This window comes from Styela clava, chromosome 14, assembly GCF_964204865.1.
Source record: "Styela clava chromosome 14, kaStyClav1.hap1.2, whole genome shotgun sequence".
Taxonomy (NCBI): domain Eukaryota; kingdom Metazoa; phylum Chordata; class Ascidiacea; order Stolidobranchia; family Styelidae; genus Styela; species Styela clava.
The window spans coordinates 18,157,228-18,174,986 of NC_135263.1; the positions used below are offsets into that span (position 1 = coordinate 18,157,228).

The 17,759-nt window shown below is 31.2% G+C and overlaps 1 protein-coding gene across 1 annotated transcript; it reads left to right on the forward strand.

The window, feature by feature from the left end:
* Positions 1-10,852: 10,852 nt before the first annotated feature.
* LOC120341054 (uncharacterized) lies at positions 10,853-17,542 on the forward strand. The gene is made up of 6 exons (XM_039409484.2): positions 10,853-11,051; positions 11,798-11,998; positions 12,447-12,656; positions 13,075-13,221; positions 15,391-15,552; positions 16,563-17,542. Exons 1-6 carry the CDS (start codon positions 10,976-10,978, stop codon positions 16,691-16,693), a joined length of 927 nt encoding a protein of 308 aa, XP_039265418.1. The 5' UTR covers positions 10,853-10,975; the 3' UTR covers positions 16,694-17,542.
* The last annotated feature ends 217 nt before the right edge of the window (positions 17,543-17,759 follow it).

A 17,759-nucleotide genomic window follows, 5' to 3' on the forward strand; every position in this document is an offset into this window, starting at 1 on the left:
AAAAAAAAATTATGTTCAATAAGTTTTTGTTCGCCATCAAAATGCTACTTCATTGCCATCGTGAATATTTATTGTCTGAGTGCAAACTACACCTGTATAAATGAATGTTTGGTATGAAGTATTGCTTCGTGTTCTCGTGACTGTTCTTAACCTACTTCGCATGGCTCAAATGTGTTCCTAATATGATTGATTGCTTTTTTACAATTCTCATTTATATACAGTTTAGGTCCAACTTGTTAATTAAGGTTCTGTACCGAAAGTTATTTTTCTAAATATTCTGTTCGCTGTGAAATAGTGTTCAAACTATCCGTTCGCCAGATAGTTACTACGTTGATCGTTTCAGGCCTCCGGGGAACTAAAGTCTATTGGTATTTCTATTGCTCAAATAAACCTTGAAGATTTATCATTTGTCGCCTTTCACTTTTCTTCCAATACTTCTCCAATTTTAGTGGGGCAATCACTATTTTGATTTAGACAAACTTGCAGAAGGAGCAAATAAAGAAAAATGGGTATTTTTTAGAACCATTTGGAGCGCTATGCGTGCCGTAAGATGCAAGTAGTGCAATGATGAAGCTTTAAATGATAATTATATATATATATATTGCATTACAGTTTTCCAACGACGTTATGTAAAGTTTTGACGAGACTTGGAAGCGATTTATTTTTGTCGACTGAAATCATACCGCTTCATCAGATTGATAATACGATTTAGCTACATGCCAGATAATATTTCAGAAAATTTATCCCACCTGGAAATATGGGAAACTTAATACTAGTCTACGTCGTTAATTCGGCGATTGGGTTAGATAAAAAGTATATTATAGGTTTTGTGTTACCGCAGACCGCGTGAATCTGACCAAACAGGTGCATTTATGACATACACAACAATTTCAAATAGCTTTTTACATTTTGCAATATTAAAATTAAATACGTACCCATTTAGATAAATATTATGATATGTTTACAACTTCACTCCTGACAAGATCCATGCAAGCAACTAGGGAGCCAATGAAAATTGGCTGATATTGTAGTAAACATGGTCTTGTATCCAAGATTTATAACCTCATTCGCCAGAAACAACGCTCTAAGTACCTTAATATAAGAATATGAAAATTAAATCAATGTTTCGTTAATCGGATTCAATAATTCGTCACTCTAATAACCAAATTTTATATGCCACTTATTTGCAGTTTTGAGTTTTTTAAGAATAGTTATGCAATAGTTAGTTATATACAATAGTAATGATGCGCACGTGCACCTGTCTTTTAACTCGAATTTCACCCCGAGGATTCTGAAACGCTTCAAAATGGAGATTTTTGTGACATGCACATTATTGCAATTGTTCCGTCATAATAATTATTATTGTTACCATACGACTATGGTGACGTCCCAAAGGCGAAATAAACATCTACAGCCAGTGGCGGGTTCAAGTTTTCTGTCAGTTGGTTTCATCACAAATGTCATATTTTTCACCCGGTTCTGTTAGAAAAAGTCATTGACAGTAACCAGTAATGCTGACCAGTTCGCTGATCTCATAAAATTCCGTGGGACGGTTATATAGAACCGGTGCGAACCCGCTGAATCCCACCACCGTCTACAGCCCATTTTTCGAGCGCTTATAAATGTGAATTAAAGATATTTATTTCGCCCAATATAGATATTTATATGTATTCACTCGGATCAAATATGATTTGTATATGTTTTGGAAATAACAAATTACTCTGATAATGAAATATAAATAGTAGCTATGTACTAATTGTGACTTGCTCAGATCGAAAGTGATACACATATAACATTCTCTATTGGTCGCACTGAGATACGAATTTTTCAGTATCGATATAAACAGGTTGTGGTTTTATTACAATGAATATGGTTTGCGATTATTTTGTAATATTGAATTTTGCTATATGTCATAGTCTATAACTGTTTCAAAAAGTGAAACAAAGTATAGAGAATTACTCAATATTTTATGTATACCACCAGACGTAATGCGGAATCTTTAGTTTAACCATGTATTCATTACTGCTGAAACAGAGAGTTGCGTAAGCAGACAATTCATAATAAGAGTGCGCAATTAATAACTATTCCATTTATAATTTATACAAGTGTTATTTCCGAGTTTTGTGGGGGCTAAGAAAGGATTAGGACATTTATAGCATAAGATGCGTTTCTACTTACTAAATTTTCTGCTTACGAATCGAGTTCATTTCGTAAGTAGAGATTTTACTGTACATTGATTGATATATTTTGTCAGTAGTATAATATTGGGAATCATTATTTTTTCAAGTCATTTTCCAATAATATCTTTGAATTTTAGCATTTGTTCATCAATTGCTCAAATATATCTTCGCAGACGTTCGGATTCAACAAGCACAAAACTACTACATATAGTGTTGTTGTGTTGAATGTTTAGTTGGCTATATCCTAAAAATGTGGTATTTCATTAAATACGCAACCCTAAATTGGGTTTCGATATTTTGTACCGAGTTGTTATTTTAGAATGGTGCAACATATCAATATACTTTCATTTTTCCCTTTTGACTGACTTATTTTATAATGGTGTGGAATATTTCTAGCAACTTGTTCTGCTTTTGAGAAATGCAATGAAACTGCATGATATATATTACCCAAAATGAACTTTTGGACGTGGTTGCAGTTTGAAAATATATTTATTTTTGTTTACATCAAATTAAAGCTACATTTCCAGTTCTATGCTATAGCAAATAGTTTTCGAAATTACTTCTTTAGCAATTTCATCAAGGCCACTTATAATTCCCGAACTGATTGACGTTGCCATGGAGACATGTATAATATAAACGTATAATGTATATATATCTGAGTCGAGTGGTAAAGAATATTATACATTGCACTAACTTTTACTTGTCTATTCGTCTAAAATACGTCGATGTGTACGTACGGTACGCTTTTAGTAGAACAAACGAATTCTCAACGACATAGACACAAAGCGTCATGAAGGATAAGGATGTTTATTTTCGTGATTACAAAATGTATATGATTATATAAACCTCTTAACGCCACAGAAATGGCTTTTACCGTGAAACATAACTGCTAAATTTAGAGCATTTTCGTGATAATTACTTCGTGACGGCATGCAGAAAATGTTAAGTTTTGATTGTAGATCATCACTGGTTTATACATAATTTTAAACCTTTCGTTGAGTTCACGTTTTTGTTAACTTTTGTGATTTAAATCCCATCATATTCGTTTTCTAATGAAAGTGTGATCCATTGGTTATTAATACAGTATTCAAAAAATGATATTCATGAATTTTGTGAAAAACGAGAACCATTTTATTAAAAAAAAAAAAAGAATTTAGCCAAATAGATATTTTGCAGCTACACCAATTACAATTACGGGAGCTCCAGAAGTATGTGCACCAAGATGGCGCACAACCTGAACATAGTATGTGTGCCAGGTCAGGATTCAGGTTATGCGCCATCTTGGTGCACATACTTCGGGAGCGCCCAATAACGTTATTGCTTTTAATACCTAAGCAATTGTATTTCAATAACAAGAACGTAAGTGAACGTGTGTGTTACAATGCGTGATTGCTCTTTACCGTGAATTGTCAATGCTGTTATTTATAATTCCCACGACAGGCACTTGTATCAAAAAAGATTTAGATAATTACAAAATTGCAGGAAAATAATGAAAAACTAACAAATATGGTATGGTTGAAGTTACTTTGTTTCGAAAGTACTGTCATAGCGATAGTTAGAATTCAATTCATAGTAAATATAGATAATGTTTGTTTACTAGAATGGATCTTGAACAAACATCGCTTCGCGAGTTATTATTAACGCAATTATTTGATTTCACCTGAATGTAATGTCTTGCAACCACACAGTTTTATATTATAAATAAGCAGATTTTGGTTCAAAATGGAAGAGTTGTTCATAATCATGGTAAATATTATCATTTTATGTCGGTATTAGTGATGTTGCTAAATTTTAGAATAAAATTAAATTGCCGTTCATTAACTTAATTTGGATAAATAAGTTTGTATCGCATTGTATATACTACTTATACAGGCATGGATGTATAATTTTGTTTTCAATGGTGATGAATTTAGAGATATTTAATCAGAAGTACTAAATTTAGAGTGTTTATTAGAAAATATTTTAAGTGTAAATATTCTTCATCATTTCATTAATTACAATCTAATGCAAGTAAAAGTTGATCTTGAAATTGATCAAACTTTTGCTAATGCGTTATCTGAAAACAAAAATTTGATAAATCTTATGAAAATGGTATTTAATTTTGCGTGATATTTTTTCTGACGTTAACTACGACTCAAGGAAGTATCTTTGCGTTGACCACTAGGACAAACCAGTTTTCCAACACTAGATTTTAACCTGGATTGCCAACATAGCTGAATAATATCGTTTGTGCGAATTGAGATTTCAACACGTAGAGTGTATACCAACGCACAGGAGTACATTTGCAGCTGTGTGTATATAAATATATATCATAAATGTTTTACGAATAACAGGTATTTGTGAGTAAATATTTAATTCGTATATTCTTGCAAGTTCATTTCTAGATAAGACCCGGAAAATATAGGTAAATAAATAAATAAATCCTACTGCATTGAATTATTTCAAAATAAGGTGTGATGAACTTGCATATATCCCATCCGCGATCCGATCAATAAACATAATAATGGATGCAACATAATTGATACTATTTGTAAAATTCAAATCCCGTAGTATTTGAAAATTCGAATGTATCTAAGCAAAATATATTCTGGCAACCCATGAGAATAAATATATAATATAACATTGAAGACTACTTCGAGCTTATCTGACATTGAGTTTTCAATCTTTTATTCAATCAAAAACAAGATTCCTACTAAATTACTTCAATAACTTTGTGACCCTATAATAATTTGAAGGAAACAACTAATAAAAATAATTGAACAAACCTCTTTGGCACGAAATATGATGTCACTTCAGTTTAAAAATATAATAGATTGATGGTACGATTAGATTAGAATTTCAACACGCCAATACCACCACTAACAATAACAAATAGAGAAGGGTAGATGCATTAGGAGGAAATCACTATAGTTATTATCAGGAGAGTTCCCGGCATTTGATGTAATTTATCAGAAAAATTACGTTCTATTAGAATTTCTCTTTACTAATTGTGGCTGAAATTTAAAATAACTAATTTATTAGCAACCTCACTTGAGAGCGTATTGGAGTTGATGCAGATGTTTCATTCAGTTATTTTTGTATTAAAGTCTAATAGATAGGAAGAAAAATAAAACCTGGTAGATTTTTTCGTTACTGTTTAAAGAATATAACAAGAAAATGTCGAAATAATTTTGTGTAAAAAGAAAGTAATTTGTTTTTAAAATCCAAATTTTGATTTATATGTATAGAGTAATTATATTGACTCTCGAGTATATCTATCTTAATGAATTCAACGATAAATTTTGCATTTCATCATAGGCCACAGAGTTCAACGCTTCCACCACACTTTGGATTTGAGCTGTTCCCTCACAACATTTTATTTCTGTTCTTGTTGTTTAACTGTACTTGAGTGATTGCAATAGCATATATTTATCGACACTTGTCAGATTTTAAACAAAAAATAATGGAAGCATAAAATCTATGTATATATTTAAATGAAAATGCGCTGTAACAGCGGATGTCCTCGGAAGATTGATATTTTACTTTTACTTCAAACTTCAGAATGTATTCGACGACACATATGGCAAGATTATAAGGAGTTTGACAACTCAAAGCGTTTGAATAGATTTAATAACTATTTGACCTTTTTACAAATGTAGTCTTCGAACTTATCTAAGTACCCATAATTAACCTGAGTAATTATTTCATTTTCGATAAAAATAGCATTGTGATAGGAAGTAAATGCCAAGAGAGGAAATCCGGCACTTGTAGTGGAGTATTGTATATAATGTCATTGGATAAATGAAATGATGAGTCATACGTTATTTAATAAATTTATCTAATTTGGTCTCCATATCCAGTAATTGCCCAACAAGTAGATAAAATGTAGAATGTGTTAACGACAATGATACTCTTCGAAACATTCGTACATTTTTTGTTACCTTTCCCAACCACACGAGACATACAGTCCATTTTCAAACAATAGAGCTCATCACAAGTGAACCCATCGCATCAATGATACATGTCGTTAAATGAAAACAGTATTATTCATAAACTCTTTAGTTTTAACGAGTTTATGAATAGGATTATGTTGAAATAAAACGAAGAATAGTATTCACCAATGTATTATAGTATTCTGAATAGTAACATTTCAAAAAGTTAGGAATACAACTATTCTTAGACATTTCCAGTCATTCAAATCAGTTTCCATGTTTAACTTTCAGCATGTCATACGTATTCTTCACGTGAAAACGGTATAGTATTTCTTAAAAATACTTAAATTATGTTTTTTAATCATTTTCATTTGAAGCACTGATTTTCGTTTTAATGTTCATTTTTGTTTTTACATGCTACAATTTCGTTTTGAAAGTTTAGATAATTTACTATTTATATATACTTACATTGTATTTTGATTATGTAAATAATCATAAAGTGATATTATGTACAAAATACATAATGCACGTGTTTATAAAACAATTCAGCGATAATACCGCAAAATGTTAACGAATTGACGTAATAACGTGAATAATGTCACGATTTCCAATTTCCACTCGACTCAAAATGAAGGTTACGCATAATGACGCATCGACAGTAAAGTATATGGAATTTTTTTTGAAGCACATAGAAAACGGAGTTTAATTTCTGTAATTGATGACGTCATAATTCATGTATTTATATTATCCGTACTTCACAAGCACCGTCTCGGCAATTTTCTAGTTTGAACGATAATGCTGTTTAATCTTCATGCACAGGTGGTAGTAGTTTCGCAAAATGACCTTTTCACGGTTATTTCAGTGCATTCAATCGTATATAAAAGCGCGAGATATACGATGATGGCTACAGATTGCACTTATACTTGCTAGGTGTGTGCAACAATCGGAGAAATAATTTATGTCTTGTTGCGCTATTGACATGTGTTAAAGATTGAATTACATTCTCAGAAACGCAGGATTACCAATTTAACGTTCAAAACGTGATACCATTGGACTTGAACCTGCTTATAGATTAACCTACTTGATAGAGGACATGTTAATATGATTTACTATCAGGTTGATTCTTTTATAATTGGGAGAAACTAATTGCTAGAAAAAATAGTCGATTTAAATTTGAACTGTTGTTTCATTGATTTTTTAACTTTATCTTTAACTGTATTAGGATTCAAGCTACAATATTATTTATTTCCTTATTATTTCCTTTTACTATTACTATTACTGCGCCTTCCGCTGTAATAAAATTATCATGCGAAACAATTAGACTCTACTAGAAATGTCACATCCTACAATGTTCTTGGCAAGTGATTTGATGAACTTACTTGTGGTTTAAAAAAAATTTCATTGAGATGAAAATTCCGTTCTCTTTAAGCTGATTTCAACGCAAAGTTTCATTACTGATTTTTATTGTATTGTTTTATTTCCTGACTTTGTTTTATTTTTGTAATATTATTGTCTTTTCTCTAGTATCAACATCGTTAAGTCTAAACGTGTCGCCTTGAACTACAATAATCTCTGTTTGTAATCCTATTATACTTCCAGTATAAACGCACGTTTTCAAGACGATTTGCAGATGGCTTTTTATTTGAAATTTAAAATACCTGATGCTTTCGGATAAAATTATGAAAACTTGCAGAGTTATGAAAACGATAGCACTGAATTATAACTTTAATTGAAATCTTGAAATATCTATTCTCATTGATCTTCAATACATAGGAAACTTTGGTACTATTATATATGGTTACATGAATACGATTTTCTCCCATAAACACAAAATGAAAGAGAAAATCGAAAAGGACGCGAACAGGCTTTCTAATCACCAATACAAATTTGTATTTTGAGATCATTCGGCATACAAATGGTGCCAATTTATATCGATATTAGCGATTCGTAAGTATAACAAACAATCGTAACCATAGCAACAATAAATTGTTGAAGTTATTATATTGAGGATATAATAACAATTACAAACCCGCGGTCTTATGAAACCAGATTAGATTAAGCAATAAACACGCGAGAATACAAAGAAATTCGTTCTAACCATAATCTATATCTGGCGATAATTCTGTGATTTAGTTTTGCAAGTTATTTTTGTCGATTACCTAAAAATTCATCTTGTCATTAAGAAAGTTTATTGTTATTTAATCGTTTGTTTAACGAGGTGTATTGTCATTTTAAACTAAATAATGATTAATTTTAAACTGAAGCAATAATTGAGTTAAAGCTAAGTTAAAGCAGAATATATTACATAGCTTCATCAAGATGTTGGCCGTAACTGTGGGATTAAGAAAATGAAGTATGATATAGCATAGGTTCTGCTTACATATCGTATCTATATATTACCTTCTATTATTACATTTTGACAGTAGTGCTTCAAGTTGGTACCACCAACATGACAGCCCAGAGATTGAACATTCTTAAAAAGCTTTATAGGATATTTATATTTTTATATTTGAAGAATTTTTTCAAACCTTCTTCCAGACAATGAGCGAGCGAGGATCTGAGTATTATGACCCATAGAATGGGGACAGGAAGAAATAAATCAGAAACCAGAAACTTTAATTGAATCACATACAGAAATAAAAAATAAAAATAACAGAAAAACTGTAGGATTTGTAAAGAAAATTTGAATACTACAGAATAGACTTGATCTTATTTTATTACCGAAAATCATCTTTATCCATATGAAGTGAATTTGCAGAGTTCATGGAAGTGTCTCATACTTTCTTTCAATCAATAACATGGCTCACTGTCGCTATTTAATTATTTTTCTTATTCGCATATTGTTTTTTTCTAAGATTAGATTTTTTTAACACTCGAATTGACCCCAAATTATTGGCATTAAACAAAGCTAATATGTGTATATTCTTTATCGAATACAGATTTGAAAACAGGTTTTAATATTCAACTATTTGTTTTTATGAATGAAACGATTTTTATTCCATACTTTTATTAGCGGAAAAAAATCGAGATTGAACAAGAAAATTAATTTCTCATCCTTGTTATGGTAAAACTTCATATTCTGCTTCTAGAGTTTATGAAAATGGGCTATAAATTGCGTCGAAGAAGCATGCTTTTTCTGCTATAATCTCACAATTTCTTAAAGCAAAAATTGCAACGCCATGACCTCACCAAAAGAGGATTTTGCGTGTTCGTTTGATTATAAATTGCGACCACATTGTGTATGGAAAAACTGTCGTCAAATGTTTGCTCTTTTTGCCCAAGAATTTACCACAATTAACTGTCGTGACAAAAATCTGTTAGGTAAAGGTCACGACATAAATATAAATATTTTGAGGTCGTGTGATGTGACTTTATTATGCTTGATTGAACGAACTCCGAAAAATTTCATCCCAAAAATTGTGAAAATTTGTTCACATTTGAACTGTTGAAAGTAAAATAATGATTATAACGGGCATCAGCGATGCAGATGTGCTCTGCTGTAGTGATAAATTCATGGGTATTGTAACACGAGCGGACAAAATTCTCATTGACGTTGATCATTTTTTAAATGTTTAGGTATTTCTGCAAAGTTAGGTAGCTGGTGTTAAAATACAAGTATATTTAACCATTCTTAGCAAATAATAATGCGAGACAATGCCATGCGGTGACGAAATTCTCGCTTCAAATTAACTTTTTTTCTCTATCATAATATCATGCGTCAGTTCGAGGTAAATATTATGATGATATTAAATAAGGAAAGTTTTCGTTTGAAATTTCCTATCTCGTTCATAGATTTACGATATTTGGTAAGCCAACTATGTGGAGTCGCTTGAAAAACTTTAAATTTCGGTATTTAAGTTATCGTCAATTGACTTTTAAAAAATAATCAGTGTATTTCATGTTCATGGTTTAAAGTTTACTTTCGAGTAAAGAGTTTATTGTCAGTCAGGAAGAGTGTATTTGTTGTGATATTGCCTACATAGCGGGAGAGTTTGATGCTTTCAGATTTGTTCATGACTCACGGCCCAAATATTAGTTTCTGTAAATTAGTTTTATAACACGAAATCTATTAAATTCTACATATTTTCATGAAGTGTATTTATTAATCTACTTTGACGCAAACAGAAGATAATTATCATGGAAAATTAGACAGCGATCATTGTAATACGGCTTATTATAATTCAATTAGGTTTTCAGTGCGGAATCCAAATATATTTTTTCTCTGTTAATTAAAATGAAAGATCTCCATATTAAGATTTCCTGTCATATGATGATATCAGTGTATAAGTTCAGTTTAGAAAGCCAATGTAAATGTTTGTATTTTCCATGTCAAGTTTACTACGTTCTTAATGTGCTAAACGTCATGTTATGTACATTTATAGGTATGATAATAGCAGTCAGATCACGAGCGGAAAATCGATGCATAATTATACATACAAACCGTGTAATATGAGTTACCTTGTAACATTTTAAAATTGTTTTCATTTCCCTCTGTCGCGTGCTTATATTGACTGTTAAAATAATAAGAAAATTGACTATCATTCTGGTGTCCTTCAATCGCATGTTGAATGGGGTTCATACGTAGGACTAGTGCCAGTAATGGTTACAAGTTGCGCTGAGTAGATGCGTTTTCTATGCATATTCGTATGAAAATGTAATAGTACCTTACGAGCTGTCAATATCCAATTGTCAGCTTTATTACCAGAAAAAATTATTACGTTTACGTTTAAAAAGGTGTTCATTTATTCTGGTTTGCAGATTAAGTATATCAGAGCCTTATCTGTGTAAAGTAATAAAGAAAACGTGCTCGAATTTCTTCCGGGTTTCGTCACACAACTTTGTTCCAGATTGATTATCAGCTCGAACACCTGGTTCTACAAAAATATGAAATTTTTCAATTCTTGTGTGGCATACTTCCACATTGTGATAGCGGCACACCTGTTTGGGACAATAAATTCGAGTGAGTATCGGAGATTATTCCAACTTATTGCAGAAAGCGCAATACAATGGAGATTGCGTTTCTGATCAATTATTCAATAATGCACTGTTAAGTAAGGCCAAGTTTGAATTGATCAAGAATGCAAATGCATCTATTATTACTAAATTGATGACGACTTCAACAAAATCGCAAATTCCATTCTATATTAAAGAAATTAAGACACTTCCTTATTCACTTAGACACTCCCTTCCTTATTAACGCTCCATATCTACCATCTGTTACCTTTGCCTTGGAATGACAAATATATATATTATGACTGAACATTCTTGAGAATGATATAATCGTTTGTTGACAATTTAATTCCGGTTTTGAAACATCATGCTCAACATCAACTAACAAAGTATTAATTTCTAACAATATAATTGTTGCTTTTGTTGTACAACGTCATTCAAATTTAACCTGATGCAACCTTCATTTATTCGACAAGCCCCTCGTATTTTTTGATCACATCAGTTACTACATAGTATGACTTAAGTAGTCTTTATTTATTGTGAAATATAATTTTTGTGCAGATCTGTGCTTTGTGCATGCACGGCTTTAAGCAAGATTGCATCGATCAATATTTTAGAGATTCTTGGCTTGGTCTTCATTGACAAAGTTTATTATTTCATTGGGTTTATGTAACAACTTTTAAGATTATTTTCAGTCTGGTTTAAAGATGTTTTAAAATAAAATATAACATCGTATTTTTTATTTTGAAAATATAGCGCCAATTTTTGAGAAACTAGTATCTGGAAGAACGAAGCGAGCAAGCAACAGGAATTGTGAAGATTTCGGCTTCAATGACTGGACATCATGGGGACCATGTTTTAAAATAATGGGCCAATATATTCAAAGTCGGTGGAGAACTCGAAGAATTCCATATTCATTTAAAGGACAGAATTGTCAGAAGAATTGGCATGAAAAAAGTAATAAATCATATTTTTTCGTCGTATTGAATTCCAAAACATAAGCAGATGTTTCAGATCATCAAAAGAATTGCCCATCGGAGTCCAATTAGAAACGAGGATTTTTACCAATATTTATTTATTTCCGAAACTCTACTTTACTGATCCTAATGCCGTTGAAAATTGCAATAATACAAACTAGCATATGGAAATGTTCAATTTACCAGTCGGCCCAAAAGTAGGATTGCAATTTTACAGTTTTATTTTTCCATAACTTTGGCCCTGCTTTTGGCCGATACTTTTTAGCCGTTAATCTTTTTTAGAAAATTTCTCCTCAAATTGGTCAATAGGCAATCCCACTTTGTATGCTACATGCACAAGCTTGGCCATTTAGATTCTGAAAAATTTAATCTTAATGAAAGACTAATAATGTCAAATTAATTGATGTTTCTAATTGAAAATGTTTTAGTTTGTGATCCACTCGATATCGAAAACGTCATAGGAAGTGAGGTGAATAGAAAAGTGCAACGTTGCGATCTCACGAGTTGGACATCTTGGAGCGAATGCTATTTATACATGAGAACGATGGAAAGGGAACGTCACAGATTTCCTTATTTTTCTAAAAATGGAAAGTTGAAATGTTCGGAAATTCAAGCCACTGTTTTAGTAGAATTTGAAGGTGAATTGTGATAATGAAATCATTTACTTGAAATTAGGCATATAAAAAAGCAAGACAATGTTATTAAGTTCAATAATTGCTAAGGGCTGACAATTTCTGCCGTATTACTCAGATTGCATAAACTGGGTGTCCTATACGAGTTGCTTTAACATCTGTGAATGTATCTGGGTGTGTTCGAGGAACTCAAGTTGGATCAGTTTATAAATTAGGAAATTCAGCAAGATGATGATTACAAAGTGTATGAATGAACATTTTCCATTTTTACTATTTAGATATATGCTTCTAAATGATGATCTGAAAATTGGGTTGAAACCAATATTAGTGACTTTGGTTTGAGCGATTTTTGGAACTAAGATAAATATATATTCACCTCATAGAACTCATAGAATGTTTTTAGGAACGCTATTGTCTTTTTTAGAATGTAGAAATGATTGCGGGTGGACATCTTGGACGGCGTGCTACAGATACGGAACAGAAAAATCGCCAAGCTGGGAAAGATATAGAGAAAATAAATCTGTAATGCATCCATACATGTTGTGTCCAGGAAGATGGGCAGATTTCCAAGGTATGGCGGAGTACTATTTTATTTGATAAAGCCTGAAAGTTGTTCCACATCCAAGGATGTACCATGTCGCTGAATTTTTGTCTTAAACATAATTTTATTTTTTTTTAATTTACCTTTCGCTTCCCATACGATACTTTATATTTAGGTCTAAAATATCAATATTCTGTTATAATTAGTGTGCATAAGTTAAATGAGTTCGAAGAAACGAAATGTAACAAGACAAATAACCTCACACGATGTGGCGCCGTCACTTATAAACAGATTATTCTATATTAATTCGAAGCGTAAAAATTCCGTCACGAGGAAACGACCAATGTCGTTCACCAACTTCACAAAAACTATTTCAGACCAAAACCTATATACTTTCTAGTTGTTAAAATCAAGATAATAATCGAAGTCACCTTTTGTAACCCTGTATCGACACATTACAATCATCAAACACGTATAATTAAGAAGTAATATCTTGCAAAATCACCTACAGGAACGTCGATTAAGCGCCAGATTGACACCCTTTTTATTTTGACACATATTTCTTGAAAAAGTTAATAAAATCGACTCGTCACGAATATGATAGCCGACAACAATGTTCAATTGTTAACGATGACGAAAGTTTTGACATCCAGAGACCGATTCGGCAACAAACATTTACGCTAATTGTCGCAAGCTGTAGATGACTCACGGCATTCACCGGTCACGTTCCTCCACGAATCGAAACAAAAAATAATATTTTTCAAATATTTTTTAAACTGACCAATATGTGTGTCAGCATGTCTTTCTTACTTCTTTTCGTTATATATACCAGTTAAATTCATATACTTCAAACCTATACTATCTTTTTAAAAGGTCACATTTCCTATGGTAAAATCGTTTATTACAATAGGCGTTTCCCTAAATACAAAATAATGTTCTTAAGTTATGATGACCATGTCACAGCATACATTCTTCCAGTTGATTTTAATTTTTGTGGTGAGAAAGATAAACTTATCAATCACTATAAATGATAAAAATCATTTGATGAATTTGATACACTTAAAACTGCATAAACACATGTCGTCACAGAAAAAAGTCAAAAATGTACCTAAAAAATTTAAGTATCGATTGCTAATTCGTTGCACTATATATGGAACATATTCCGAATATTAAGTCTATACACGCAGTAATATACGTTTGATTTCTTTGTCTCCCAGTTCGTTGTTGTAACTATTTCGTTTATTATTCTTTACACCCAATTTTGCGGTCAAAAATAAACAAATATAGTTTCAGGTAAATCTAGCGTTTTTAGATTAAAATTTCATTTGCAAACTCGACTGAAAATGATAAAAAATAAAACAGCACACAACAAACAAATAAACTGTTCAAAGGTGGTCACCTAGTTTGAAAATTTATTGAAAATCATATATTGACTACAGTATTTTGGTAACGAAGATAAACTGAGTTTTCCATTGTTTATGAGTGCACGATGAATAAACAAAACTCTAGAAAACAAAACCCCATTAAAAATGAAAAATTAGGTAAAAAAATGAGGTTGTTTCTACATAACTTGACTATGACTTACATCAATCATAATATTAAATTAAAAATATTAATTAAATCGGCGATTCAACGCGAATTAATTGCCAACATTCATTAAAAACAATTTTTGTTAAAGATTAATCTTACTTAAATTTGAGTGGACTGATAAAATAATCACGGTAGTCATCAACAGTATAGTATTTAATTATGCCCAAATAGTAATTTTAACTCTTTGTATTATACCTTTTTTTAATTATGTGCGATTAAAATGTATTTTATAGTTCATTTAGGTTATTGGAATATAATATTTAGTTCTGGTTCTTCTGAATAATAATAATAAAATATTTAAAAAATTGATTAAATCGCGAAAGTTCTGTAGAGTACAGATGTGAAAAACTTGTATTTTCGAAACTAATTACTGCTTTGTTAATTGATATGAATTGCAAGATAATAAAAATAAAATAGATTCGCCTATGGTTCGACTATTCGCCTAAATTGCTAGAGGTTATCAAACTTTCAAACTTAATTATTACGAAAAATGTTTTGTCGATATTGGCATAACGATATAGTACGAAATTCTCTACAATTGCCAAAAAATCAAACTTAGTGAATGAATTTCAAACTGTTAATCCGCATTTTTAAATAAACTTGATTTAGATTGTGAATTTTGTGAATGGTCAAGTTGGAGACCGTGGAGTTCCTGCTATGAAATGTCTGGACACCAAGAAAGAAAACGAGAGCGTAGTAGAGTTTCTTCCGATTCTCGAAGAGGAAAGAAATGTGTACAAATGAATGATCATCATGCTGAAGAATATGAAGGTAATATTTTTATACGTCTTAAGAGAAAAACATTTATGATTGATATAGAATACCTAACAAAATAGGTTAGACCTGCATGTTTCGTATTTTATACGAAATATATATATATCATGAATCTATCGATTTTTCTAATATTAGATTCAGGATATAAAAATTGGTTACGGTTTGAAACAATTTCGATCGATATATTAGGCAGTATGATATGCTATTATACAAAGTAGAAAATGATTACTTCTTCATAGCGATGATACCTGGGGATGTAAGTTTCGAATATTTCATTATCCAATCGAAGTTCGAATCAGGATGTTTCGATTCGAATATTTCCGAATCTGATTTATTTAGTTTAACATCATATTTACTTTACTTTACTTAAATTTTGAATACCTACAGGATAAATTGTGAATAAATAATAAGAATGGACTGAAAAACGAGTAAAGTTAGTAAAAATATATATTCACCCAAATTATGAACGCTTGCTCTATGATTTTTAAAAAAGCGAGGGTCACGAGGGAAACATTGCTGTCCTATATTTTTGATAAAGAACAGTGCAACGATGTTGTTATTATTATAGTGATAATATAATGAAACGTTTATATAACAATATATTCGTAAAACTTCTTAACATTTTACGTAGTCGAACAAAATAGAGCGGAAGCATTGGTTTCTCTAATACCGTGACTCATATAAAATGTAACAACTCCAGGGGTATTACGATTTGGGGGGAAATGTGAACGAAAAGAAAAAATAAACGAAAAAACATTTTAGGTCGATGTTGAGACAACGCCGCTGGTTCGTGCAATTTTAGAATAGGATCAAGCGGTTGATTCTGATATTTGTTTCGAATCGATTCGAATTGGAGTTTGATTCGAATCGCTTCGATTCAAAATTCTGAAACTTACATCTTTAATAATACCATAATCATTTATTCTATGCGTCATATCTTATCCATTTATAAACGTACTCGATCTTCCACAAAAATATTTACTATATTTTTCTTTTTACGTTCATAGTGTGCCCATCAAAGCATCACGTTGATATCGGATCATCTAAAGGACAACACATTGTTACAACACAACCGACAGTTACGGAGAAAAATTTTCAACTTTATACACCGGAAGCAACTTATTCTCGATGGAGATGAAGATTCTCTACAGAATCCCAAATATCGGTTGAAATAATAATGAATGGCTTCGTATCTTGAAGAAGGGTTGTGGATGAAATGAGTTCATAATGCCATAAACAATGGTGAGTTCCGATGAACCCTGTATACTTACAGTATACACAATACAGACAAATGACCAATGCTATTGGCGGAATAGCAATACCGATACATGACATTACAGAATGTGCTGAATTTGGTATATCAGGTTGAACCCACGAGGTATCATTTATCTCATCAGACATATCAGAATATATTAAGCAACTTTTCATTCGTATATTTCTGGCAGTCAGCTGAAAACTAGAAACACAAAATTGTTAAATATTTTATCGTATCAAAAAAAAAGTTATATAAATTTTTTAATTTGAGATTCCTCGTGGTGAAATTTTTAGTTATTCATACAAGTGAGTAGTGAGCGCCATAACAGTTTAATTGAATCCCAAAAGCTTTCTATCCTCGTTATTCATTACTCGATAAGTGTATACCATATTTTTATGACTGATATTTTTGTCGTTATTTCATGGTATGGAGGTAGTCAATATGACGATGGTGGGAATGGTAAATTTATATCAGAATTGCCATCTGACACATTTTAGCACAAATACTAAAATTTCTGACTGAGAAGTCAGACTTCTGATCTTAAGATCGCACGTTAATATTTGTAAAATACTTACGAGAGTATGTTCAGGTGCAGATATATGGATTAAATGTTTCTATTAACTTATTTTTTATTTTATTGCTGTTATTTACAATGTTTTTATTTTATTTATATCAACATTATTATTTAATTTATCTAAGCTGGTTTTAATGAATAAAATGAAGTATTAGCTATATATACGTGTGAATTCTAGTCCGAATTTGTCAAATAATTTTGCACAGAGTATTTTTACTCCACGTACATAAAGAATGAAAAAATACATGAAAAATTATATCGTAAAGTATATATTTATAGGACGACATTGAACTCCCAATAAATAAAAAGGGAAAAAATAGCAGTTAGCTTTTCGTGCCAATTTTTATACATCTAGATCACTGATTCTCAACCACT

Coding starts and splice junctions, on each gene's coding strand:
- LOC120341054 (XM_039409484.2), top strand. CDS start 10,976: ATGAAATTTTTCAATTCTTGTGTGGCATACTTCCACATTGTGATAGCG. Junction 11,052..11,797: donor GTTTGGGACAATAAATTCGA/GTGAGTATCGGA, acceptor TTGAAAATATAG/CGCCAATTTTTGAGAAACTA. Junction 11,999..12,446: donor GAAGAATTGGCATGAAAAAA/GTAATAAATCAT, acceptor AAAATGTTTTAG/TTTGTGATCCACTCGATATC.